We start from the raw sequence: 27,697 nt of genomic DNA, 5'->3' as shown, positions 1-27,697 counted from the left end.
ACAAGCAAAACAATGTCTTGCTATATAGTCTAATGATGAAAATAGCCCGCATTCATTAAGACTAGAGCAAGACTTTTGTGTTTGCTAAACTCTGTAATACAGGTTAAGAATGAGCTTGAATCATGGCCACAAAGATGGCGCCAAATAAAATTACTCATTGCTGCTTCAGTAGGGAGCTAATGGTGATCAATGTTTTATCATTGCTGTCCTGAGCTGTAGCTTCAGCTGAGGCATTTTGATGGATGCTATAAAATTTAAGGCCAGTTGTTTTTCTACAGTGCCTTTTTTCAATAGGCAGTGCAGTTTTTAGCATTATATAATATATTGTCGCAAAAACCACATGTGGTTTTGTGCAAAACTCTTACATTTTCCTGTAGTTTATGAAACGGATGAATTTCTATTTGTTGAAATTAAATACTTCTATGTAAAACTAATCTCGGCAGTATTAGATTTCTATAACTGGCTGAATAATATTACTACTAGAAAGTGAGAACTTGCTTTACATGCCAGAATCACTTTTGAATGGTTTTCCTATGATTTCAGGTTTTTGCTAAACTCTTCCACGGATTCAAGTTAACAATGAGCTTGAATTATATGTACAAAAATGGCATCATATATAAACACTCACTATTTCTTCTATAATGAGCTAATGGGATCAATGTATTAACATTGAAGTCCGAACCTGTAGCTCTGGACTTCTGTTGGTCACAAATTATACTTTTAAACTGTGCCGCCTTTTTACTAAGTAAGCAATGCTTTTAGCATTGTGTAACCTATTTCTCCATATCTTTGACCTCGGCAGCAGTCACAAGCTGTTGCTCACCGAAATTTTCTCTCAGTCCATTGTAAGAGGAAGTTTCAAATGGTTGGAAAAAAAAATATTTGCTATGTAATACTGGACAAGGTAGTTTTTGTGCTCTTTTCTTTCCTCGAAACACAATAATACTACAAGTGAATAATGGGTGATTGATTGACTTACAATCTAGGCTCTCCTTTGATTTGTCTTTTAATATGATTCGACGCTGTCTCAAGGCGCTCCGGTGAGACTGGATCAAACTGAGAGAGCGTAAAGACCACCTTACTTGAAAGCTTGATGCTCATTGGATACAGCTTACACGCTTGATACATAGAATAGGCAAGGCGAAGAGTATGACCGCATCAACCAGTTCCATTTCTACATCTTTTACTTTAATGTTTGCAAACTGGTTTTACATTTTTCAGCGTGAACAGCAACCACTGTGACACGGGCATTACCTCTTTTGTAACGCCTGATTCTCAATGGGGCGGAGCTTTGATAAGCAAAACCAGCAGCTGTTCATTTTAATAAAACGGTTTCAAGTAGTTTCATTTATGCAAACTTTGATGTGGGCTGACCATGAGATACGATATTACCAATGAACGCCAACTGTTTATCTAAGTGGAGAAGGGGAGAGATTACCTACCCGTTACACCAAATACCCATTGTACTTGTCCAACGTTTTTTTAAAATACATGTAACTTCACAGAAATGGCCTATCAATCTAACTATTGTGAGATTCTATTAAAGGGATAATACAAGCTTTGATAAGTAAAAACACCAGCTATTCATTTAGATGCAATGGCATCGAATAGTTTTATTCGTGTGAACTGCAAGTCACACAAACATGGTAGACTAACTCCTAAAAGAATTGTATTTGTATTATTGCATGCTGTACGATTTACCAAATGCAAACACATAGTAAATGATGGTATATGATCACTGTACTATTCTCTGTTCCATACAATACGCAACAATCGTGGTAAGAGTAAATCCTTAAAAAAACTCGAGATTATTTTCCTAGGACCATAGATTACAAATATTGTAATCTACGTAGAGTTGGGGCAGCCACCTGCTGCATGTATTAGCGCTAAAAATAGAAATCAGTGTTGGGTAGCTAATGGCTGACTATCGATATGTTTCTGTATTTTAGAAGGAAATACAGAAAAGCTATTTGCGAAGATGGCATCGAGCAAGGAAATGGAAGAAATCTTTGCCTTACATCAGCTGAGCCTCTGTAATAAACAAAACACTGTTATAGTGCTAGTGAAAGGAGGTTGGTTTAAGAAGGCGAAGTGGGCTTTTAAAGTGATATATATATAGTTTACTAAACAAAATATACACCGTAAAACCTCTTATTTAAATGCCACCTCTAATAGAACATGGTCTAATAGAACGCCACTATAGAAGTACTGAAAAATAGAGCACCACCCTTTATTTGAACGCCACCTTTATTTGACAGCCACTTTGACATTCTTTGATTTTTAGAAACCCATGTTAGCAAGTGATTAGTAAAAAGTGACCACAAATGATGCTAAAAATGACTGGATCACATCATTAAAGATGTGGTTGCCTAAAAAAGATCGATTTGATGAAACTAAGACCAATAAAAGGCTAAAACATCAGCTACAATTTGATGTCATTTTTGTCTTTGTAGACCAATCCTGTCCGGAGATATATGCGTTTGAATGAGGCCATCTTTTAAAAAGCCCACATTCCAGCGGATGCTTCATTTGTGACGTAACGAGTGATACATCTGAAAAGAGTTCATGAGCGATAAATATAAGGTCGCTTCATTAGCCAATCATCAGCACGAAATTTTTATGTAGGTCGTAATAAATGTTACCACTCGTAAAACGCATTATCTGTGATCTTGAATTTAGGGATTTTACTCTATTATTAAATCGCATGGACACTGATATTTGCTAAATTAATTAACATCGTTACTTTAATGAATTACTTGATTGACACGTTTTATTGACGAATAACAAAATTGTAAAAGTTACTGCGAAGGTGACTCCGAGTTTTCTGGGCATCAGGTGGTTAGAGTGCTACGGAGGAAAATACGAGAATGGAGGTAAATTTATCTTTTACTTTGAGTCTCCTATAGATAAACCGTTGAGTTTACATTCAGATTATATTTCTCCGTTTGAGGTTATAATGTAAATTCCTGCGCGTGCAAGAGACGTATGTACAGTGAGTTCTTGAAGGCTTCTTTTTAATCCATAGCATCTAGCAATGCAATGGCTTAGACTGATGAATATACTAAAGGTGATAATTTTAGTACTCATTAATACATGTACTAATTAATAAAATTATAACTTTTTGCTATCACCAATCATCGTTACTATTTTTTATCGTTTCACCTAGCTATATTTGCGTCAAATTTTCTTTGGCAGTTTTATCTAGTAAATTAGATTTATGATTTGACTTTAGATGTTCACTTCTCACTTGTAGAAAGTGAAGAAAATTGATTGATCAATGCAAATCTTTAACTTCCAGAACCAAAGCTTAGACTCGTTGGCTTGGCGTACTTATGCTTTTGTTAAACATTTATTCATTTTTAAAATTACACTCGCAATCTATTTAACTCCCAAATTGAAAGCTTTCAGATACGCGTTAGAATGACATATCTATGAATGACATATATTTATTGCATTTGTTTTATTGATTACAGGATGTTTATGTGGTCCCACCAGCCGAAGCAGCTTTGTCAGTGTGGAAACTGCCATAAATGGGAAAGAGACTTGAATGTGTGCTGCATAAACCATGATGTTTTGTGTGAGTTTGCTGCAGTAGATGAATTTGTTGTATTGTATGAGCTGAAACTATGTGAGTGGCCACGACTTGGATGGATATTTTTAATCAAAGCTTGATGCCGAAATGAAAGTTTTTTGCTTGTAAAAATTATATAATAAAATAATATTGTTGAAGATGATGCAAAACATGATTTGCAGAACATTGAATACATCATAGCCCCGTTGACACCTGTGCTGAAATCTTGTCTGAGAGATGGATTTATGAAGTGCAATCAGAGCTGCATGGACAGGCACTTTTGCATAGCTCGACCATTGGTTTAGTACTTGAATCAACTGATCAAATGTGACCAGTGAATTTTTTCTACAATTTGATACCAATAATGACTCGATAAGGTTGACAGTCGACTATACAACGCACATGACTTTTATGGATGTAGTTGGTTTCGCCACATAATCTTTTTAAAGACGCAGCTAGCTTATTCTACTTAGTAAGAAACTAGTTTTTGGTGTGGGCAATGATATACAGCCCTCTCCCCAAGGATAGGCGACGAGCATCATGTGGGCGAGGCTTTTGAGGGGCTGTATATCATTAGTGCGGGTAGCGACGGAACTGTGCCGATACAAAGACCTTTTTCTACATAGTTTGCTTGACAAAATTACCGTAGACTGGTAGAATTGGTAGTCGGTACTAAGATGTTTACACAGCATTTAGAAAAAGCTAATATGACAAGCTTTTAATTTTCCTTGTTTGAGGCGTTTGAGACATTAGTAATAATGTATCTGTAGCTAGATTTCTAATATTATTCTAGCCAACACAAGCAAATATAAGATAAAATTTATGCCAATAGGGCCGCGTAGGACTAGACTTTTATCGCAATATCCGGTGTGATTACGAGAGTTAAAGACAGGTTGTATCACGCGTTACATCACTTTGGGCAAGTCTGGGCATGTTTTTTTGGCTTGAGCGTTTTTACCACGATCAAATTTTGTCGATTTTAATCTTCAAATATCTTGACATTGAGATCGTCTAACACAACAAACAACATATCAACTGATAGACAAAAAAATACTTTCTTTTAAAATCAACTCAAATTTGACGCAACTACATGTTTAACAATTAATTTCTTTGTAGTTGCTGTCCGTATCGAAGTCCGTTTTCCAACTCTAAAGCTTCCTACTTTTTTTTAAAACATGGTAACGAATGCCATAGAAATAATTAGTAACTATCAGGCTAATAGTAGTGCCTTTCATAACGCAGTCTTGATACTTCAACGTATATGATAAACCGTTTACAATTATGACGGAATCTTTAGGTACTACTATTTTCAGACTATAACTTGTGCCTAGTGGTCAACGCCTAGAAGTTTATCATTATTTGCGCTAAAGTTTTTTTCAAATAGTACCACGTAAAAGTTTTGCTCAGCTAAAAAGATTGTTTTTATAAGTTAATATCGACTAGTTCAGCAGCGCTGAAGAAGAGTTGAGGTCGGCCGACACTGTGGAAGGTATGGAACAACTAAAGGAAGATTGCAACCAGTACAAGATGAAATTGTTCCATACGAAAGTAACAATCAGAGCTGCTGAGCAAAAAATGCAAATATTTTGGTTTCAAAAATGCTAATTTTTGTTTCTGCATGTATTATAATTATGGTTGGTAGCATATTATTTGATAACATCATTGCGGTTACAAAAACTCGGCATACAATGGATTGACGCTCATAGCTCACCTTCTACTGCACATAAAGATCTGTTTTGGCTGCAAACTGTAGCAAACATCAATGAGTGTAATGAGCTTTAATGCAATATTGTTAAATATAGTTATAAAATAAAAATATGCCTTTACATAAAGAACGAAATAAAAAATTGACAGCTCCACCAAATTGCAATGCAGGCTATAAGATCATCGTAGGTTGATTGTAAGCAATAGATATCAACTGATATAGATATTTCTCAGCTTGCCAATGTATAATTATTCAGAGATCCATGACTAGTTGGAGGTAAGTTATAGCAGATTTGTTGCACCTAAGGATTAATGTCGCTCCACTTGAAGGAGTGTACATAATAATATAGGCGACATTCACTTCCCCCGTAAAAGAGTTAAATGTAGCTGCGCAAAATTGTGACGAGCTATTGAAAAAATACAATGCCACCCTCTATTTGAACGTCACCGCTAATAAAACGCCACCACAGAGAAGGGTTAAAAAAAAGAGGGACATGTCGGTCATTCAAATAGAGATTTTACGGAATATATAGAATATACTAGATATAATATACATACGCGATAATATAAAAAGTTACAGATTATTGACAATAGGAACAAATAACTTTCCATGGAATATACGTTAAATTTTTAAATCGTAAAGAAAAGACTGGTTCACAAAAAATTATTTTACAATTAGGCTACCTCATTGTTAAATATCTTGCTTTGAACAAAATTATATTTTCCTAACAACCAACATTTAGTTGAAGGGTCTAACATATCAATTAGCGCTTGTAAAATCAACCAATCAGTGGATATCAAAAGATAATTTCATATGATGACTATAAGACACCAGCTCACCTTGCGAGCAAACCGTGGTAAGGTGAAGGCAGCTTCGTGTATCTCACTGGTGTAATAGTTAAGATTCAACTGCTCGCACTCTTCATCTGTCCATCTGTGAACTGGTTTCTGTGTGACAGGGAAGAGCAGGTGCAGAGTGTCATTATATGTAAAGTCGTACATCCAGTAGAGTCGAAGACTTCATAGAGTTGCTCTTTATTCAACAATGTTTTTCAACAAGTATTTCAATGCATTCAGCTTTACCTGTGGTTTTATTGCCGCTGCCCACAAACAATATAAGCAATATAATATCTGTAATTCTAAAGAGAGCTTCATTTGAATAACTCACCAACATGCTTTGAGCATTGCGAGCTAGAGCTATAGGCATTGACAAACCAATTGGCAATACTAATTACTATGACATAAAATGACACCAAACATATTTTGATTGTAGGAAGGTGTATAGCATAAGGTCTACATTCGAGTAGATTGGCAAGCGCTTAATAATTATGGTGTATGAACTGCAATTGATAAAGAGAAAGTCATCCTCACCCTGAAATTGGTTTCTGGGTTTTTAGAATTGAGGAGGAAGCCAATTTGTCCGCCAATATATGTTGGAATAGATACGTATCCATAGTCTACGACTGGAAAGATCTCCTTGCAGGAGTTCTTCAGACGAGCTATCAACTCCAAGTCAAACCAGATAGTCTCACCTAGTAATAATGTCAGGGTCGTGACCACTATGAAATAATCATAACTGTGCATTGATAAGTCCTCATTGTGTTGTATTATGGGATTTGTGAGACTCAGGCTATATTGGCTTCTGAGTTCAAAGCCATTATGGTGAGTGGATAAAGCCAGTGGATTAGGCAGTATTGGGTAGTATAAAAAGTGGAAAGTGACACGGAGCTTCGTCTTTGCTACAATTCCGTGTGAGTAGATACACTTGTTTATACAACACATAAATGTCCAGACGTAAAATGCATTAAGTTGCAGTGAATTTTTTGCCAGGATAACCATGTTGTTGAAATCTGCGCAGTACATAGCATATATGCAGTACTATTTTCTAATGCACAGTAAACAGTATTGGCGCTGTGGCGGTATTGCCAAATGCGCAGTGTACAGTGGTGGATACAGTGGGAGATGCTGCTAGTGCTCATTTCAGCAGAAACTTTTGCATTACAGTGTACATACACGCACAGCACATTTACATGAAAACTCATCACAGAATTAAGTATTTGAGTTGACTTGGACGCAACCACAACACAATTGCAAGATGTGAATGCTGCTCAAACTTGAATATGAGTGAGCAGACAGATTAAAGGTTGACTTGCAACAAAATTCACATTACCGTTATTTGATATGGAAAGATTCACCATGTCTTACTCTGTTGTATTGTAGGTGTAAAATATGTGGAAAGGTGATTACAAGCTCTTTAAAGCTCAAAAACGAACAGAAAATTGCAGCCACACGAGACCGCCGTAGTTTGGATTCCTTTTCCAAAACGGCTCAAATGTGATGTAATTGTGAGATATGGTTTCTGTTTACACATTCTTGCAACCTTATTCGTCGAAATATTTTCACAAACATACTTCACGCATTCAATAAAACTATGTCTATTGTTCTTACGCGTCTATTTTATCGTCATTGTAATGCTGTCACTTTTAGCACTGATATCTTATAACTTACCATAAAAAATCATTAAACTTTTTAACCTTAGCTCAAAAGAGTACATATCATTGTCTGATAATCATGACGAGCCTGTTAGTCACCTGTGATAATCGAAAAGTGCTGCAAAAATTATTTGCGAAGTAGTGGGTCACATGATCAAAGAACAACTAGACGATTGAATAATGCCAAAATAAAACTGTAACGTAGCGAGCATCTATATTCGATAAGGGGTCTTCGGTAAAACCCGAAGTGTTTGTCATAAACTAGTACTACGATAAGTTTTATATTGAGCTTTTTATTGGCCTTTCAATTCACGTGAGAGCATGCGTGACAAGACGATGACCAAATTGCGTGGTTACGTCATCGAAATAAAGAGATTTTAATCTACGGCCGTTTTTCGTTTTTGAGCTTTTAAGAGCTTGTAATCACATTTCCACATATTTGGCACTTACAACACAACAGAGTAAGACATGGTGAATCTTTTGATAACAAATAACTGTAATGTGAATTTTGTTGCAAGTCAACCTTTAAGCAAAATTAGCATGTTCGATATGGTTGAAATGTGAATCTATTATGGTTTTAATATGAATGTTAATGAAAATGTAAAAATTCCACTTTCATCGGAATGGTGATAATGCTTGGCTGACACCCTATGCCAAAATGCTATGGGAGTGTGAGTTCATGAGATTGCACTCCCATAGCATCTGGCAATGTACAATGCAGCACACTTGCTTGAAAAGCCAATAGTGCCAGTTTATATACAGTGTCAACTTCATACAAATGCACAGTTGCAGCAAACAAGCAGTTTCTAGTTTTGAAGAATTTCTGGTTGTAGGTAATGCACCATGACAGTAAATGCGAAGTACACGGCAATGGGTAATTTGTAGTGGGAGCGCAGGCGCAGTAAATGTCTACTGTGCATTAGAAAATTGTAACGCACTGCAAAATCTTCAAGTACAGCACTGCAATGATGCAGAGGAATTCTAATGCGCCACAAACGCAATAGTGCGGGCGACCAGAGAGAAAGAGAGTCTGTAATGTTATAAAAAGACCTAGTAGTAGAATGACAATTAAGTTGGTACCAACCCTGTGAGCAGGTCAGGCCTCCATCTCGTAATGCCTCACTTAGCAACTTGAAATATTCTGACTGAAAGAGTGGTGCTGCTGGGGCTGAACCCTCGGAATCTAGACGAATGAGATTAAACGCACCATTAGACAAAGAACATACACTTGTAGATGCATAATACAAGAGAAAAGCCTGCCATCAAATTGACAGCACCACACATGAGAGGATATAAAATAACAAGGAAAAGAAGTGAAGTAGTAGTAGGAAGAGGAAGCTAGTAGTAGTGAAGAGAGGAAGAGGGAGCTAGTAGTAGTGAGGAGAGGAAGAGGGAGCTAGTAGTAGTGAGGAGAGGAAGAGGAAGCTAGTAGTAGTGAGGAGAGGAAGAGGAAGCTAGTAGTAGTAAGGAGAGGAAGCTAGTAGTAGTAAGGAGAGGAGTGAAGCTAGTAGCAGTGAATATAGAAAGAGGAAGCTAGTAATAGTGAGGAGAGGAGGCAATGGTCAGTAGTAGTGAAAGATAAACGATGTTAGCCTAAGTGGGAAGAAAAAGATAAAACGGCAGAAGCATACTTTCGGGGTCAGATGAGTCAGTTATGATCACATCAAACTGGTCTTTCTGTTTCTTCAAATACTCAAAGCCATCTCCAATAACCAACTCAAGTTTTGGACTGCTTAATCCAACAGCCATTGAAGGTAGATATTTTTTTGAGACATCTATTACCATCTATGGGAGAAAAAACCGCAATAGATAATTCAAATACTACATAACGTCGGGCATCCCCTAGTATTACATAATTGCATGGAGGAGATATTCAATCTACCCCTAAATAAAACCAGCCATAGGATGAGTATTTGTACAGTGTATACCAAAGAACAGTCATACCTCGACATAAGACTGCACCAAAATACCAGAAAATCAAGATACAAGCAAAATTTCAAGCAAGTCACTGCCATGAGATAGGAGAAACCTTTGAGATATGAGTCGGTTCTCGATGGAATGGCCAAGTCTACAAAAGGCTGCTTCTTGAAACTTGAAACTTAGCTTTAAGTGCACGCTTAGTGAGCTAAATTCGTTGAAATTAAATTCAAAATATATGTTATGTCAGGTAGAGTCACAAAAATTCTAGCATACCAAAAATGTTGCTGTAAAGAGTTTCCTACTGCTGTTAGCTACTACATCCGTCTCGAAGGTAAGAACTCCAAGCAGTACTGTATATAGTAATATTACATTTTATTGCAGATCATAATCCCTAAAGAGGTAATTGTTTCGCATCTTGATCGTATGTACTGAATTACAACAATCAAAAAACATTTTTCCATAATAATATCCTGTTTTAGGTGGTTATTCATAATATGAGAACGGATTAATTTGTATTTAGTTACTTCATATAGGTAATATATTAAACTGACATGCGAGCACATTAACATACGGGCTCAGTCCCAGAATGCATAAAGCTCCTATGTTGAGATATGACTGCATGTTTATCAAACAAAATGTTTATCAAATTGCAAGGTACGTTTCACTCACAATAAGACAAAAAATTAAAAGCTGTAAAACAAACATGGATTCAGTTAACAGACAATGCATCCATCTAGTCGATAAACAATGCTGGGTTCAATAATATTTGCAGGAGGCATGGACAACAATAGCCATGCATATCCAGCGCTCAGCACATAAGAGCTGGAATTGAGATTAAGCCGGCACTTCACTGGTGTGGCTACATACATCAATGAAATGCATAATTTGCGTAGCCAACATTTCGTCGATGTACTTCATCAAAACAAAGATTATGGTCTCCATAGGTAGAGACATACATGCAACTGTTACATAGATCTGTGATTGACCGAAACAGCCAATTCCAATAAAAATCATCTCGATTCTATTTTAACCATGTCAAGTGCTAGCTGCCTAATATATGATTTGCTCTTGATGAGAATGGCTATTAGTTAATATGGATAAGATATTATCACTTGAAACAGATAAATGAATGCCACATATATAATTCCAAGCTGGAAACCTTTCACGAAACCATTCAAATAATTTTTTACGTAATTGAATCAGTTGAAGCACAATTTTATTCATAATTTGGCCAAAGTTGTGCTTTCACTGTTTTCGTTGCAAGAATGTAGTGCTTTTTCTTCGAGAAGAAATATCGCAACGCAAATGGCCGTACAAACATTATTGTTGCAACAAATTGTCGATGGTCTATATTAAATAATGAGAATGCTACCGGTAACGGAAAGTACATCATGACCTTTGCATGACGTAGGATATATCTCATTGGTCAATCTACAGTGTATATGTCCACAGTGTGTGTCCATGGTGTTTGTGTAATCACAGTGAATATTCACAGTACACATCGGTTATGCGTTTCATCGATCTAAATAACCAGGCAGTTAGTCGATGACTGAACAAAATTAAAGAATAGCAAGGTCTGTTTTTTGCGAGTTGTACATATACAGCGCTATAAGTTGTACATATACAGCGCTATAAGTTGTACATATACAGCGCTATAAGTTGTACATATACAGCGCTATAAGTTGTACATATACAGCGCTATAAGTTGTACATATACAGCGCTGGTTCAATTAATTATCACCATATTCAAGATGAACTTACACAAAATTTCAGTAGATTTTATCAGAAAGTATCAGTATTTTTCTATTATTTGCGATTCTTTTTTGTGTTTGAGGTGATCTAACTGCTAAGGTGTTTCAAGATTCAAATTGACAAAACTTGATTGGGGGAGGGGGGTTAGATAAAAAAGGCCGAAATGATGTCACTAGTTGCTATTGTTGATATCGGCTATTGCTTCAGATTGCAGCGTTACGCGCCTCTATTCTGTCCGTCTCTTCAATATAGTAGAAGTCACAATCGCACTTTCACTTGATCTGAACTTTTTACAGTGATCACGTTTTATCGAATTTAATCTTTAAGCATCCTGGCAATCAGATAATCTCAAACATAAAAAAAAATCACAAATGATAGAAAAATACCGATACTTTCTAATCAAATCTACTAAAATTTTGTGTAAGTTCATCTATAGGATTGATTACCACCAGTCGTGAAGTTTCCCGTTTATTTTTAGCTCCAATCCATTAAACATTTTCATAGATTCTCAACATGTGTGCTTTAGATATAACACGAAGTGATGTGTATTCAGTCTGGTAGTTTACGCTACAAACAAATAAATGTCAAACAATATTTCCACAGTAACCGTTTTGTATTTGTAAGGGAAAAGAGGAAGTTTGACTGACTAGTAGTTACCTGATCAATTTCACAGAGGACAACCTGTTTAACCTTTGGATGCTTGACTGCCTCTCTTACAACGCCTCCATCACCTCCTCCGATCACCAAAACCTGTTGGTCAAACGATTTAGAACAGTAGGCTTCAGAAACTAACCAGAGATTTCAAGAAATTACCAACTTGGGAGACTTTCGATAAAAAAAGTTCTCTGAGGAATCATGGATACATATGAAAAGCCTGGCCTAGTGCCAGAGGCTACCCAGCCTTTAGTTAGCTATCTACCTTTTCTGGGTTAGGGTGACTGTTGAGTGGTAAGAAGGTACACATCTCCTGGTAAGCGAACTCATCTCTAGCTGTCACCTGTATGCAGCCATCCAGGACAAGCACGGTGCCATAGCTTTGCCTGCAGTTTGCAGAATAACTTAACAACGCGTGGAAAGCTTTCACTTTAATTTCACCGACTCTAACAAAAACAATTTATGATCTTGTTAATCCTAGCGGTGAACGTACGTGTTCAGCACCATCACATCCTGATAGAGTGACTTCTCATGAAACAGCACCTCCTCAACCCTCAAAGAAAGAGCTTGTCCCGGCCACATCTTCTCATTGATATCACTAAACCAGCCTTCGCGCAGGGCATTCATGGTAATCTGTAATCTGAACAAAACTTTTGTACAAAAATCAACATTTACAATTGAAGCTAACTACATATAAACCTCGAAAAATATTATATATTTACATGCCTAAAATTGCAGTGGTCCAAACCCTGGTATACTGTGGACATACATAAAATGATTTATGATTATCCATCGTTTGATGATTTTGACAAATTTAGTATGTGAATAGCAGTAAGCTTGGTGAGGCTCCGGATTTCTTATATTTTCAATCGTATAACCTGAGTATAGGCTGCAGGTAGATGTTTAACTCATTCGCTAAGAAACAACCGAAACGTCTTTCATCGGTTGCGTGGGAAAATGATGTCAACGTCATTCATCCATGTGCGTAGAAGGTTAAAAAACTGCCACCTTATAACAATCCTTCGGTTTTTGACGCCATCAATTCTTCTGCACATGCGCTTGTTTGCAGAAACGCCACCATATTTGTATAAAAACAATCGTCATTCTTGTTCACTTTATGTTATTGAATAGTATTTTTGGGTGTTGTTTCGATATTTGATAGAACATTCTCAGGAAAAAGTATTCAGTGTTGCTATACAAAATTGCGAACGACAGAGTTGCAAAAGATTAACAGCAAAAATTAACGGCAGAAGCTTCCTGTTTTCAACGGTGAAAGTTGTCTACAAAGATGGTGGACCACGATAGAATGACGTCACGAAAAAAAAAGGATAAAAAGGAATATGAACATTATGAAGCCCTAAATATTGTTGGCAAGATATTCATCTATGAATTATAAAATTATTATTGTGAAATTTATAATGTCCAAACTGCTGTCCAAACTGCATTTCTGGAAAGGTATTACAGTAGAGCGACCAGGGGCATTTGTTTGTGGATGGCTCATAACAATGCAGCTTAATTTGATGGAAAGTATAACAGCCAAAACCACCCGGTATTTCGAGAGACAATGAGGACCCAACCTCATGCTCAGATTTTTACATGTTTCTGACAGCACTAGAAAGCCTCCACACTTGAGCAGAGGTTATGATCCTCATTACAAGTTTAGGAAAGTTCTAGAACATTTAACAGCTAGGAGGCAAAGCATGATCGCTTTGCCAAGGCCAGGTGGCTAGCTAACATGATCTCTACAAAGTAATCTCAATAGATGAAACAATAAAAGAATTTAAAGGCCGCCACCAACTAGTCAACTACATCCACATAACACCACCAGTGGGGCCCGAAGGAGCACAGTCTTGTCAATTCAAAGACTGGATACACGCACAGCACTGTCTACCATACATCAGACCTCAAAATATCTAGCAAGGGGTAGCCATTCGATGTCTGTAATAAACTTTTAGAAAATCACAGTAGCAAAAATCATCATTCGGTAGTTGATAACTATTACACTAGCCGAGTTCTCTGTGAAGAAATGCCCAAAAAGCAAATAGATGACTGGCATAGCACGTACAGGCCACCAAGGTCTGTCTGATGGCGTCAATGCTTAGCCTGTCAACCACAGGACACATGACAGTGATGAGCGATGGCCAGATTTTGGCATTGTCTTGGGTAGATAGGAAACAAGTATGCATGCTATCTAAACCCGCTTTTGCACACTTGTGAGAAGGCGCTTTGGAATGCTCAGGTCAAAACCTTACCAGCTGTAGTGGCAGAATACAATGCTGGAATGAACGATGTCAAACAACTACACTTTTCTCATGATATGTAGTTTGAAAGTTAGAATGGCAAATGTTGTTACATGTTAAATAGAAATAAATTTTCAGTCCAAAAAACTTTATTACTCAGGTAACGCCGGGTAGTACAGCTAGTTATGTATAAGGTAAACTCCAATGTCACAAAGCAAATGGAACATTGTAACTTTATTGTAGAGGTAATCGAAGGCCTGCTCTTGACCAGGCAACTTACTACAACTTATAGAACTTAGGTCTCTTCTATTTTGATGGACGGTATAGAAACCCACATGCAATTATTGAAGAAATGACGATAATGAAACAAAGTAATTAAATGGTTGAGAGCATCACTAAAATCCAGTCACTATATAAATTGTCCTATTGATTATCGCCTCGCATTTTTATGCTAAATGCAAATTTAGTATGAATTCCTGGGCACAAAAGTCAGCACAACAAACAAAAACGGTGTTTGATCTCAGCTTGTAGTCATAATAGTTGCTAAGCTAAAACACTGGAAACCCTAGCTTGTCAGCATTATAAAGTTCCCAGCGAAAGCTGAGAGAGCTGTATCACAAGCTCCATATGAATGTTAATAAAGATAATCAAAATCATGAGACATTAAAAATATACAGTGATCCCTCACTTATCAGCAGTTATTGTGTGGGGTTAAAGGGTTTTTGCCTCGCGTTCACTACAACTTTTAGCCAACTTTGTAAAAACCTTTTTTATACTGATTTGAAGAGAAAGACCGAGCGGTGCTGTTCTCGAAAGCGACCTCTTGCATACTTGGCTATGTAGTGTAGTGGTGATCAACAACTGGTTTGTATGCTCGTATCTCATGTAAGAAACTTGCAAGAAAGTCAACCCATATTTCAAATTTCTCGTGTGTTGGGGCGCACTCACATGTGGCGGTATGACTGTATTGTGCTTATTACTGTGTAATTCATACAGAACTGGCTGCAGTGCCTATTACAGATCTATACTGATTGCAATTCATCAATCTCGTGTAGGTAAATTGGTAAGGGTTTGGACTAGTGAGCAGGAGGGTCCGAGATCAAATCTTCTGTGATACAAATCTTTTATTCCAAGATTTTAATAGCTATAGCTGGACAAACACAAATAAAACACAGACAAACTTTGATATATATATATATATATATATATATATATATATATATATATATATATATATATATATATATATATATATATATAGATGGTTGATAAAGAACCTCGTAAATAAACAAAAGAATCGTTTTGGGAAGAACTGTGTATAAACGAGTATTTGAACTGATGCACTTTTTATGGAAATAAAAATTAGCAAATTCATAACATTCTGAAACTTGCTTGAGTATTCGACAGTTGTAAAAAAAACATTCTTTAAATACCATGCGTTAGTGCGATAAGGGCTGCTCCAGTCATAAATTATTACCTTAAATAATGCTGATGGTATAATTCTAGAAGTAATTGATATTCTTCTAAGTGTAGTCTTAGAGACTTAGACCCATTCAAAGGAACTATGGAGACAGTAGAAATGAGAGAAAGGCTTCTGGTTATTAACGAATTGTCAAAAGTATGGTAAGGATAGGAGCAAAAGGAGGCATAGAGATAATAACGAAATGTTTCCAGCTAAGGAGTAGGATGTAGAGAACATAATTAGGAAAGAGTTTGCAGCAGTTGCAAGCTAAGTGGCCATAAGATGTGTTATCCTAAAAATAAAATGCTTCTCTTGCGGGCTGAGAGTCCATTTATCCCGAGACTGCATGGATAGGTTGAGAGATGCGATTCACGATAGAAGTCACGGTACTAACAGCAGTAGGTATGTTTGGTAGTGGCAATAGCAATTATGAGCGGCATGGTGTATGAAATGGCAATAGGGAAATATGCAACAAAGTGCGCAATAACACCAGGGAGAAATATATGGACAAAGAAAGTCCTCATGACATATGAGATAAATGTCATACATCTACAATTGTGGACAAATTGTTATAATTTGGTAATACTAAACAGTTGTAAGTTGGGGGTTGTGAGGACCAGTCTACATTGTTGTCTGAGGTCACAGCAGTTGCAATAAGTTGATGTAGTAGTAAAGCAGTACATACACGTATGTGAGTGGAAAGGGTAATACAAGCCATCTTTGAGAATATACCATGTAACTTATCTTTATGCAATTACTAATTTACAGTATATCGTATATATGTAAAGTATATTTTTTTCAAAGTTGAGTGTAAATAAGTATTTTATTTTAAAATATAGAAAACATCAAATTGATCAGCATCATATTAAACTAGAAATTCCCTGTCATACATCCCACGACCTGATAATGGAATAAGTGATAATGGAAAAAAGAAAGGGTAGTGCTGGTTGTTGAAAAAGTAGTTGTCAGCAGGAATTGACAGAGCATAATGTAAATGAGAGTTGTTCGAGATGATATAAAATAAATTTGAGGGAGCACGACTTCAAAAAGAAAATTCTAGTAATCTAGGAATTTGATGTCTGCCTAGAAAGTTGTTACGCAGTTCTTGAAAATCAGGATAATCTAAAGATTGAAAATGAGTAATGTGATGAAGGGGACAGCATTGGGAGGAGCAATATTGTTTTGTGCAATATTTTCATGGTCAATGATGTCCATAAAATCATGATCATCATCTGGAAACAAAGGGGCTGCCAAGTCCATGTCATTTACATCACCTACAACATCTACTAAAGAATTCTCTGAATCAGATGAGTTGTTGTTATTAATTTGAGTAGCGAGCTGTTGAACATTAGCATTTGATGTTGATGGTTGCTGTGAGGACCTTCTATTTATCCTCCTATTGAGCTGTAATAATTGAGAGACATGTGGATGGCTACTGCGTCGGCCACGACGTGGTGTTCTGGGATGTTGTATGTCCATGGTAGTTGTAAAGTTGTTTTGAAATTAAATTCAATAAGTCAATTATGCAAAACAAAAGGTTGTAAAAAAATCACACCTAATCTGCTACTATCTCAACCCTATGTTTTACAACAACATAAATGAATCTTAATTAAAGCTGTAGGCCTAACCTACTGTAATGTATGTAATTTAACAACAACAATAAGGAAATATGTCCATTATATCTCTGAAATGCAATATTAGCAGTAAAATGGCAAGCTGTTGTGTAATATGCAGTTTGAAAGTTGGTTGTGTTGAACGTAGAATGGTTTTGATAGCGATCTAGCAGAAAGCCAGTATGAGCGTTCACACGTCTGGAAGTTTTCTGCAAGCTGGAGCAAAATAAAAAAATGTTCTCGTCATAAAGGGGCGTTGTAGTTCGGCCTTAGCTTGTACATAAGATGTAAAGAATTTTGGCTAACGTTCTAAATAATTTAATGAAACCTTCGGTAATTGGGAAAAAACATAGGCTGATAATCTGTGTACCACAATTTCGTACCTGTAAATCGGTCTCCGCCTCAAACGGTCTACATTTATTACAGAAACCTTCGGATAAATTCGATTACAAGTACACAATGCTATAGACTGGTGAAATGAGCACATTTTTTTCGTGAAATGTGCTCTGCTTAATAGTTCTACTATCTGTCGCACTGCTTTATTGGCGTACCGTTGGCCGGTCTTAATTTTGATTAAAAAAGCTTGTCAAGTTTGTTTATTGCAAATTTCGGCCAAATTAACCTGTCTTTTTGTGTATAATCCGATCAGATGGGTAAGTTTTAGGATATTGTCGACAATTTTCAAAGACTTGGTAACATATTTAAATAGGTTTATATGTGTTTTGTATCGTTATTATACTTAAACGACTCCATTGAAAAATGGTTAAATTTGTTGATGAGATTTCAGTACAAGGGTTTACGACGGTGTTGATGAATAATTTTCAAGGGGTCTGTGCACATGCATTTATCATAAATCTCTCAAACAATCGCTCCACTCGTGTTTGGTCGTGGGAATAGTTCATTTTTTTTAAATATGATATACTTTTCGAGGGAATGTTAAGTTCAAATGATGAAATGAACGGTGTTGACATTTTGTTAACTTCCCTTTAGAATTGTGACCTTTCGCATTATATTATGGCTATATTTAAATTTATGATTTAAACATTTAAAATGCAACATTTAAAATTTCATTTTTTATGAATGAGCATTTACCAAAATTGCATTAATTAATGCTTAGTTACAAAATATTACAGAGATGTAGAGTTCGATAATAAGGTTGCATTAGCCATCTATTTTTTGAGGATTTGCTCCATGTTTTAAATTTGATCAGAAAATAAATAACTGCTTGTTCTAACTACTCTGGACACATTGACATCTGTTTCAGATACAACACAAATGACAAGTATCACAGATGTTACCTGTACAGTACAAGTTTAATTTTCAAGTTCTCAGCTTTTACTAAGTGGCTTTTTACTCATAAAAACAGAAGTTGTAAGTAAAATAAGAGTATTCGGAAGCAGCAAACCCTAATTGTGCTGTCATAGGTCTCTTGAGATCATTTTACAATTTGCTAATGAGTGTATTCTGGTTCGAGCAAAAATGCATGTCACTTGATGACCAAACATTTGTTAGATCCTGATTTTAGTAATAATTTATGCCAGAATTCCATGGCTAATACATGTATATGGACATTAGTTATGATAGAAGGGGTCATGAGGTTGATTGGTCTAGTTAGTTATCTTGATTTCTCTTTATGTGCAAAAACATTCATGGTTTATGCGATAATTTTCATGAGTAAATGGTCACATTGTAAACTCTGATAGCTCCAAATTTTAATTTGTCCCTGAAAGTTGTGAAATACTTATACTACAGTAATGAAAGATTATCAATAATCAACACAAAATAGGAGTTCTCATATAATCACATTTTTCATTATGAAGGCTAGGAGGAATTATGCAAGTTAAAAAATTTTATGGAGTGTGTGGATTGAAACATTTAGCTATAACATAATGAAAAATTACAATACAGTCATACCTCGACTTACGAGCTTAATGCGTTCTGGGACTGAGCCAATGTCAATTCACTCGCGGGTTGGTGCAATTTATTTGTATATTGAACAATTAAATAAACAGTCTAACATGGATAACTCAAACTTCACGGGACCGAGCGAAAGTGTTTAAGTTATCAGAGCGTTCAAGTTATCAGAGCGTTCAAGTTATCAGAGCGTTCAAGTTATCAGAGCACTGTCACAAGTCCATGTATTTATTTATTTATTAGTAGATACATGCACATATACAAACTAGAATAGAAATCAAAAGCATAAATGGCTTGTTTCAAATTAAATGCTTCTAATGTAAAGTTTAAAACTTTTTTATCAAAAAGTATAGGAGATTTTTCTATCACTTGAGATTGTTTTGTTGTTTGAGGTGATGTTATTGCCAGGACATTTTTTAGATTAAAATTGGCAAAACTTGATCGTTGCTGGAATGCTCAGAAAAAAAGACATCTTTTTTTAGCGTTTTAACCGAGATCACTTTTGCCGATTTTTCTTCAAGTTTATGCAAAGGTCACCTCACTTTTCCATGCTTCCGAAAGGCGATCGCTAAGCGGATGTTTGGTAAAAATCAAAATTCACCAAACCTTTAGAAAAGTTGTTGACAAAAATATTTTACCGACGGTGGTAATAACGACGTCTATGATTTACGAAAAGATGAGGTTCACCTCTATGACTTGGAATAAAGTGATTTTCTAAAGCGATAACAACCGTCTCGGTAGGCGTTGGGCAAAAAACTGTTCGAGTTAACAGAGTTGAGGTCGAGTTATCTATAGCAATTTATCATTACGTGGGAACGGACCAAAGAAACCATTCGAGTTAACCATGTGTTCGAGCTATCCGTGGGCGAGTTATCCATGTTTGACTGTATATTGATTGGTTTCTATACTTTGCAAAACACAAGCAAAAACACGTAAAACAAGAAATTGTAATAGAAAGAACATGTTGGTAATTGTCCTAACTTACCACATGCTTTCAAAGCAACAAATAAAAAATAATGCAAAAAAATGTGATTAATTAAAATGTAAAATTAAATATATACAATAGCAGCTAACGCTAAAATTTGCCAAGGAGGAAGAGAAAAGTTGTCTTTATTTGTTTCATTACAACATTTGACTCTGATAAATTTGGATTCTGATGCAGACTTAGAAGCAAACTCTATTTTAAACCTAACGTAATTAAAATTTCTTTGGTGCTCAGTTTTAAATTTCTTCTCGCGATTTAGCAAATTTTTCTTTTGTTTCGCTCTCATGATCAGCCAGCCGTTTTAAGAGAAACTTATCTTTGGACGTTTGACTTTGTCGCCCTTTCAACATGTTGTGAAAAGGACGAACACATGTGTTGTCGCAAAGGGCTAATGCACGATCACTAGCCAAGTTGTCCGAATGTTCATTTTTATTGTCTTGATGGATAGCACTGGCATTTTCCCATATCGTCTCAATTACGCTGTGGCCAGCCAATTGTTTGTCTTTTATCCAAAGCATGAGCAGTCTCTCCATCTCATTGTGAAGATTGCTACATCGTTTGGAAACTATGGTTAGTCATTTTGCAGGCTTAATGCCCTTAATATTATCCTTCTGTTTGGTAATTGTTTAGATTGTAGATATATTTCTGTCACATTGGCAACCCAGCTCAATCACGCGTTCACTTTCTCATATTTTTTCATAATTTTACGTTTAATATAAATTATCCCACGACCAAACGAGCGGATGCGAAGTTTGGGAGTTTTTATGATAAACGCATGTGCACACAACTTACGAAAATTATTCATCAACAATGAGACGAACCCTTGTATCAAAATTTCATCAACAAATTTAACCATCGTTTTGTAGATTAGTTAAAGTATAATAACAATACAAAACACATATAGGCCTATTTAAATATGTTACCAAGTCTTTGTAAATTATCGAAATTCTCTAAAAACTTACCCATCTGATCGGATTTTACACAAATAGACAGATTTATTTGGACGAAAATCGTCACAAAACGTTTGAAAAGCTTGGTTTAATAAAAGTTAAGACTGGAAATTGAAACGCCGGGCGACAGAGAATAGAACGATTAAATCGTGTGCATTTCGCGAAAAATAACGTACACATTTCACCAGTCTATGGCATTGTCGACGGTTTCTGTAATTAATGTAGGAGTACTGAAATCGTTTCATTTTTGCCGATTTCAAATTGACATTTTAGACACTTGAGTACTTTGATATTCTAACCGATGTCCAACGCAGTGTAAGTAAAGGAAATGACGATATTTTTTCTAACGATTCTTTTGAGATTATTACGATATTTAATTATAAGTTTGGATGACTACAGAACAATGACTACGTAGTACAGATTTTCTAAAAATTTATATAAATATCACAACTTCTTAATATCGCTAACTATGACGTTTTTAAATGCAAACAAAATTGTGCATTGGTTTTCTATTATTACTATATTAATAATATTGGTTATTCTAATAATACCAGTGCATTTTACTGCTAATATTGGCCAGTATTGCATTTCTCCTATTGCAGGGGGAGAGATGTAAACATATAATCTTTTCCTTTCATTATTGCTGTTTGTTGTATATAATAACACCCACACCCAGTACATTACAGCTACCATTGCAGTTATCCTATTGCACAGCAGTGCCATTTGACTGCTAATATTGCATTTCTCAACCATCAGTACCCGTTCTTTTTTCCAATATCACTTTGGTCGTGGGCTGCATGACAGTGGAATTTCGAGTTATTATTATTCGATTTTTCTTTGCATTATCCTTTATTGGATCGGTTGGCTTTAGGTCTGCGCACGGTACTTTCAATTCACTTAATTCTGCACTGATAAACATGCACAAAAAAAATACTGCAAAAGTATAACCTGAGCAGTTGAAAAATACAGACTGATGTCGTTCTGATAAGACAACTCTGACATACTTGGCCACTGACTCGAGTGCTCGTATCGCAAAAATGGCTCGTATGTTAGTGCTAAAACTTGCTTAAAAGCTGGCTCGTATCTCCAGTTTCTCATTTGTTGGGGCATTCGTAAGTTGAAGTATGACTGTAATTCAAAGCCACTTCATTAACGGCAACCAATTTTTACTGCTTCATAAAAATCCGGACCCGAATACATGAGATACGCAGTAATTAATATGTTGGTTAGCCAGTTTGCACATAACCTTTGACCTTTAGAAAAAGATTAACAGAGGAAATTTTAAAATTGCAATTGATTGTAACAACAAAATCATGTGATTCATTTTTTAGCAATGGGTTTGACATTAGTGTAACCATAGTCCTTTTGTATAAATAAATACATTTATGCCAAAGCTTCAGCCAAATGTAAACACACAAGCTACTAGAATCTTCTTTACGTCAATGGTGGGTAGCCAATATGATTTATAATTACCATACGGCGGGAGTCATGGTTAAAGATTTCTTGCGTATTGAGCTAGGTGCATGTTTTAAGCACACGACATTGAAAAGAACCTCCAAAAAAATATTCTAAAAGACTTGAAAGAAAATATTTAGTTCGAGTTTTTGATAAGCCAAAGTATTGTTTTAGCCAAGTATGTTTTACTGCCAAAGTATCGTTTTAATCAAGTATGTTTCACCTCCAAGGTATCTATTTAATCAAGCATGTTTTACTGCCAAGGTATCTATTTAATCAAGCATGTTTAACTGATGTTGATTTAGTTGGCATAGCTGTAATGAATTTAACCCTCATAAACATGATATTGTGCTCCAAATCGCAATTTATTCATATGTAAAATGGTTAATGGTGTTCATTGAAAACTACGTAATACTAGCAGCCTTTTTTGTTTGCCTACTTTTGCGAATACTATGCTGGTTCAATTAGTTATCATCATATTAACACTTTAATAGGACTGATTACCACCCCTCCTGAGTTTCGCTCATTCACGTAGACCCATTTCAACATTGCTCATAATGACAGAAGCGACTAGAATATGCAAGAGCAAAAAGAGAAAGATGCAGACAAAAAAGATGAAGAAGAGTGGCTGAAAAAAAACAAGAAAAATGGAAAGAATAAGACCAATCATTTGAAGACGAAAGAAAGAGAGAAATAGAGAGAAGAAAAAAAGGAAGAACAGGTAGTAAAGGAAGCAAGAAGACCAAAAGGTTTCAGAAGAAAAATAGGAAAAAAAGCAACTGCCTGGTCTTAGAGTTCAGCAGAGGTCATGTGACATGGTTTGTAACGGATCAAATTTTATATAATCAAAAATAGCTGGTTGCAACCCTATGTTAGAGTTGAGCAGAGATCATAAGCATGGTTTGCAGCAGGCTAAATTTTATAGATTGCAACATGGTTTGTTGCGAGTAAAGTAATGAGAAAAATAAATAAATCAATATGACTTGCATGCACAAGAACTAAACAACAATAATATAAAACCAAAAAAATTTGAACAAAAAAATATGTGAATGAGCTAAGTAGATTTGACGGATATAGCGAGTGAGATGGTCGAATCCTAGAGAACAAACCATGAGAATTGGTGGGGAGGCTATATGAGTAGGATGGATACACCGGCGACGTTTGACTAATTAAGAGAGCTTGAAAGTTAAAGGCGACCATGAAAGACCTTCACAACCTCCTATAGATAACCAAAGCACTAATGCATACTTTTTAGTCTTTCCCATTTAAGCCAATTTTAAATACAAAAAAACTAGATCTGTTGACATTTGCTACGTTACAAACATTACATTCCAGTACAGTATGTACCAAAAGTGTGATGTTGCTCAAATACAACTCGGGGTATGGGTTTAAAATAAACAAAAGCATTAGGCGAACAACTTTTAATTGCAGTCGACTACACAACAAATATATAGAAGCAATATCAAAACACATTGTTAAAAAATTATATTCACAATAAAGGCGTTAAGCTATAAGCACGAGTACTGCATGCTTTGCGAAAGCCACGTAGTTTTCGTAGCTGAAATATATGTGATTTTAATTCTGTTATAGGATAAACCATCTAGAATTATTCTATATCCCACCTTTTTTTCAGCTGCAGTCCCGTTAGAAATGTGATATATTTTTCACAGGGATTTGCTCCACCTATCTGTACTGTAGTCTACACACGTTAGGGTAAGCAACTAAATGCACTTTTTGTCAAAGCATGATCGACAGCTTTTTAGTCGCTAACTTTTCAACTCAAAATCACAAACATATGGCTCGCTAATTTGAAATAAAATTACTACTGATAAATAAAAACGTTTACAATAAAGCTGAATGCATTGGAGTAATTCTCTAGGTTAGTATCTCTAAATATTTTAATATCTGTCGGATATGGTACTGGAGACATAAGCGGCAAAGCACTGAGGAAAGCATGGGTTAGCCAAAGTTTTTTTTGTAGTTTTGTTTTTGACATAAAATCAACGCAGGGTTTTGATAATAGATGGATCAAAGGCGATAAGCTCAAAGACTATTTAGTTGTACTTTGTCATGTCTCTTTTTATATAATCACAACTGGCAATGATTCTAAGGCTAGAACTATATTGCGCGATGTTATCAAACTAACGGTAGGCGACAACTCTATTGGTTGGTACGTAGGTAGCTTACGGTAGGTATAGTACGGCCAGCGCCATATAGCGCAGTCCCGTGATACAACCAAAACAAAAGTGCTCGTTTCGTAACAACCAGACCATTTTAACTAAGCTATAATGGAAAGACCCCAACATTAATCAACAAAAATATCTCCCAATTGCAGATGCTCTAAAATAAATTTTTGTAGTATAGACCATTTAAAAGAAGACAAAATTCCCTACAAAATGATACCAACTTGCAACAAAATCCAAATTACAGTTATTTGATATGAAAAGATTCACCATGTCTTACTCTGTTGTGTTGTAGGTGCCAAATATGTGGAAATGTGATTACAAGCTTTTAAAAGCTCAAAAACGAACAGTCAATCGCAGCCACACGATACCGCCGTAGTTTGGATTCTCTTTCCAAAACGGCTCAAATGTGACGTAGTTGTGGTAGATGGTTTTTGTTTACACTTTCATGCAACCTTATTCGTCGAAAAATTTAACAAATATACTTCGCGCATTAAATAAGACCATGTCTATTGTTCTTACGCTTCTATTTTATCGTCATTTTGAAGATGACGATAAGAAGCGTCAAAAATTCGATTTAATGAAATTAAGACACATGAAAGGCTAAAACATCAGCTACAATTTGATGCCATTTTTTCTTTGTAGACCTACCGTGTCCATAGATATATGCCATATATGCGCTTGAATGAGGCCCTCTTTTAAAAAGCTCACGTTTCAGCGGGTGTTTCTTTTGTGACGTCACTAGTAATACATCTTAATGCTGTCACTTTTGGCAGTGATATCTTATAACTTACCGTAAAAATTCGTTTGATTTTTTAGCCTTAGCTTGAAGGAGTACATATCATTGTCTAATAATCATGACGAGCCTGTTGGTTATTTGTGATAATCGAAAAGTGCTGCAGAAATTATTTGCGAAGTATTGGGTCACATGATCAGATTACGACTTGCCGATTAGACAGGGTTGCCAGATTGGCCTTTTTAGAGGCAGTTGGCACAAAAAATGATTGTTTGACTCCTTGGCTCTTTTTTTCAATATTTGGCTTTTTTTGGAAGCAGTTGGCACATACTATCAAACTAGCTATTTAAAGGTCTTTTTGAAAATTGTTATTAGGCTTTTTTAGACAGTGCTTGGTTTATTTTATCAAAAGTTATCTGGCAACACTTATCTCCCAAACACAGGATTCGTTCACTTTAGTTTTTGTCGTTGTAGGTACAGTGATGTGCAAAAGAAAGGGCCCACCCTAAATTGTTGTGTATTTCGGACAGTAAACCGGTGCTGAAGCAAAGGTGTTTGCTCCAAGTATAATAATGTATATATTTTTGGATTCAGCAGCTTCTGGGGAATCAGAACCTGATGTCATTTTTGATCTATCCTGCAAAATGTAATGTCTGGGATGGAACTTCCAATGCTCGAATTCCTGAAGTCCCAATTTCGCTGCCTTATATACACAAATTCTAAATTTTGCAGAATGCTAAAATTTTAATATCATCTTAAGAATGAGTTGAAGTGTCAGACAAACTTCAAAGTGAGTGAATATCTCACTTCAATCAGAAGCTAGAGCGAATTAAAAATTGTCCATTGTTTGACGGGATTAGCGAAAATAGAGTAGGATCAAAGGAGGCTAATTAGTACTTGCTCATCCATTGCTAATCTATTTACACTAAAATTACTCACACCAAAAAAAAGCTGAGTAAATACTGAGTCTATTGATATATAGTTTAGGTAGATTTCAACAAGTTGGCACAATTTTATGAGCATTTGAAATTTGGTCTACATGTACATATATTGGCAATGAGAATCAGAGGTGGGCCTTTTCTTTTGCACATGACTGTATACTAGGTATCGTTATACACCATAAGCTAATTCAATTTATGAGTATGGCATCTGCAAAGTGGAAGAGCAGTTATGATAAAGGGCGGAAGTACAATAGTTACTGGAAAAAGACATTTGTTTTGGTGAAGAAGGCGAGTGATGGTTCAGAAGATGCATATTGTAAGTTATGCCATACTACAATCATATCAAAGCACAATAACTTGATAAGGCATGAAAAAACCGAAAAAATATGAGGAAAGTTCCATCAAAAGGACAAACTGCGCTCAAAGTTGTTAAGACTTCAAGCAGCAAAAGTGATAAACTCAAAATGGCTGAACTTCAGATTGCCGTAAGCGTAATCTGTCACAGTGATATTCGTTCTATTTATCACCTTGGAGAAATCCTGGTAACACATGGAAAAGGTAGCACTTTAGAAGAAATCAAGATGCTTAGAACTAAGTGTACATGCTTAATAAAGAACATTATTTCACCTTCCAAGAAATCAGATTTAATTGATGATTTTAAAGACAAGAAATATGCAATTATTGTCGATGAATCAACTGACATCTCCATCCAAAAGCATTTGTGTATCCTGGTTTGCTATTTTAGTGAACAGAGTAATGAAATAATCACTGCATTTCTGGGTTTAATTCCCGTACTTGAGGCAACAGGAGAAAATCTTTTCAATTTGATTGAGAAAGAAATTACAAGCAGCGATCAAACTCTGGCAAACTGCATTGGTTTTGCCTCAGATGGAGCTTCAGCGATGATTGGTTGCAACAATTCTGTGTGGTCTAGGTTGGAGAAAGTGTCCCCACAATGTGTGCAACTCAGATGCACCTGCCACTCACTTGCATTATGCATTCAGTATGCAGTATCAAAACTGCCATCAAACATTGGATTCTTGCTTTCAGAAATACCATGCTGATTTTGTAACAGTGAGTTAAGAAGGGAGGCATATAAGCAGCTATTCATTGTCATGAATACCA

The 27,697-nt window shown here is 35.9% G+C and overlaps 1 protein-coding gene across 1 annotated transcript; it reads right to left on the bottom strand.

Moving 5' to 3' along the window:
• Window positions 1-1,932: 1,932 nt before the first annotated feature.
• LOC137403863 (spermidine synthase-like) lies at window positions 1,933-24,534 on the bottom strand. The gene is made up of 9 exons (XM_068089956.1): window positions 24,335-24,534; window positions 12,587-12,733; window positions 12,359-12,479; window positions 12,097-12,189; window positions 9,399-9,552; window positions 8,852-8,950; window positions 6,647-6,807; window positions 6,116-6,223; window positions 1,933-2,031 (listed from the first exon to the last, which is right to left on the bottom strand). The coding sequence occupies exons 2-9, from the start codon at window positions 12,718-12,720 to the stop codon at window positions 2,020-2,022; spliced, it is 882 nt and encodes a 293-aa protein (XP_067946057.1). The 5' UTR covers window positions 12,721-12,733; window positions 24,335-24,534; the 3' UTR covers window positions 1,933-2,019.
• Window positions 24,535-27,697: the final 3,163 nt, after the last annotated feature.

Source organism: Watersipora subatra, chromosome 9 (genome assembly GCF_963576615.1).
Source record: "Watersipora subatra chromosome 9, tzWatSuba1.1, whole genome shotgun sequence".
NCBI lineage: Eukaryota > Metazoa > Bryozoa > Gymnolaemata > Cheilostomatida > Watersiporidae > Watersipora > Watersipora subatra.
Note: the sequence above shows the minus strand (reverse complement) of the source record. Positions and strands in the feature narration are given on the sequence as shown.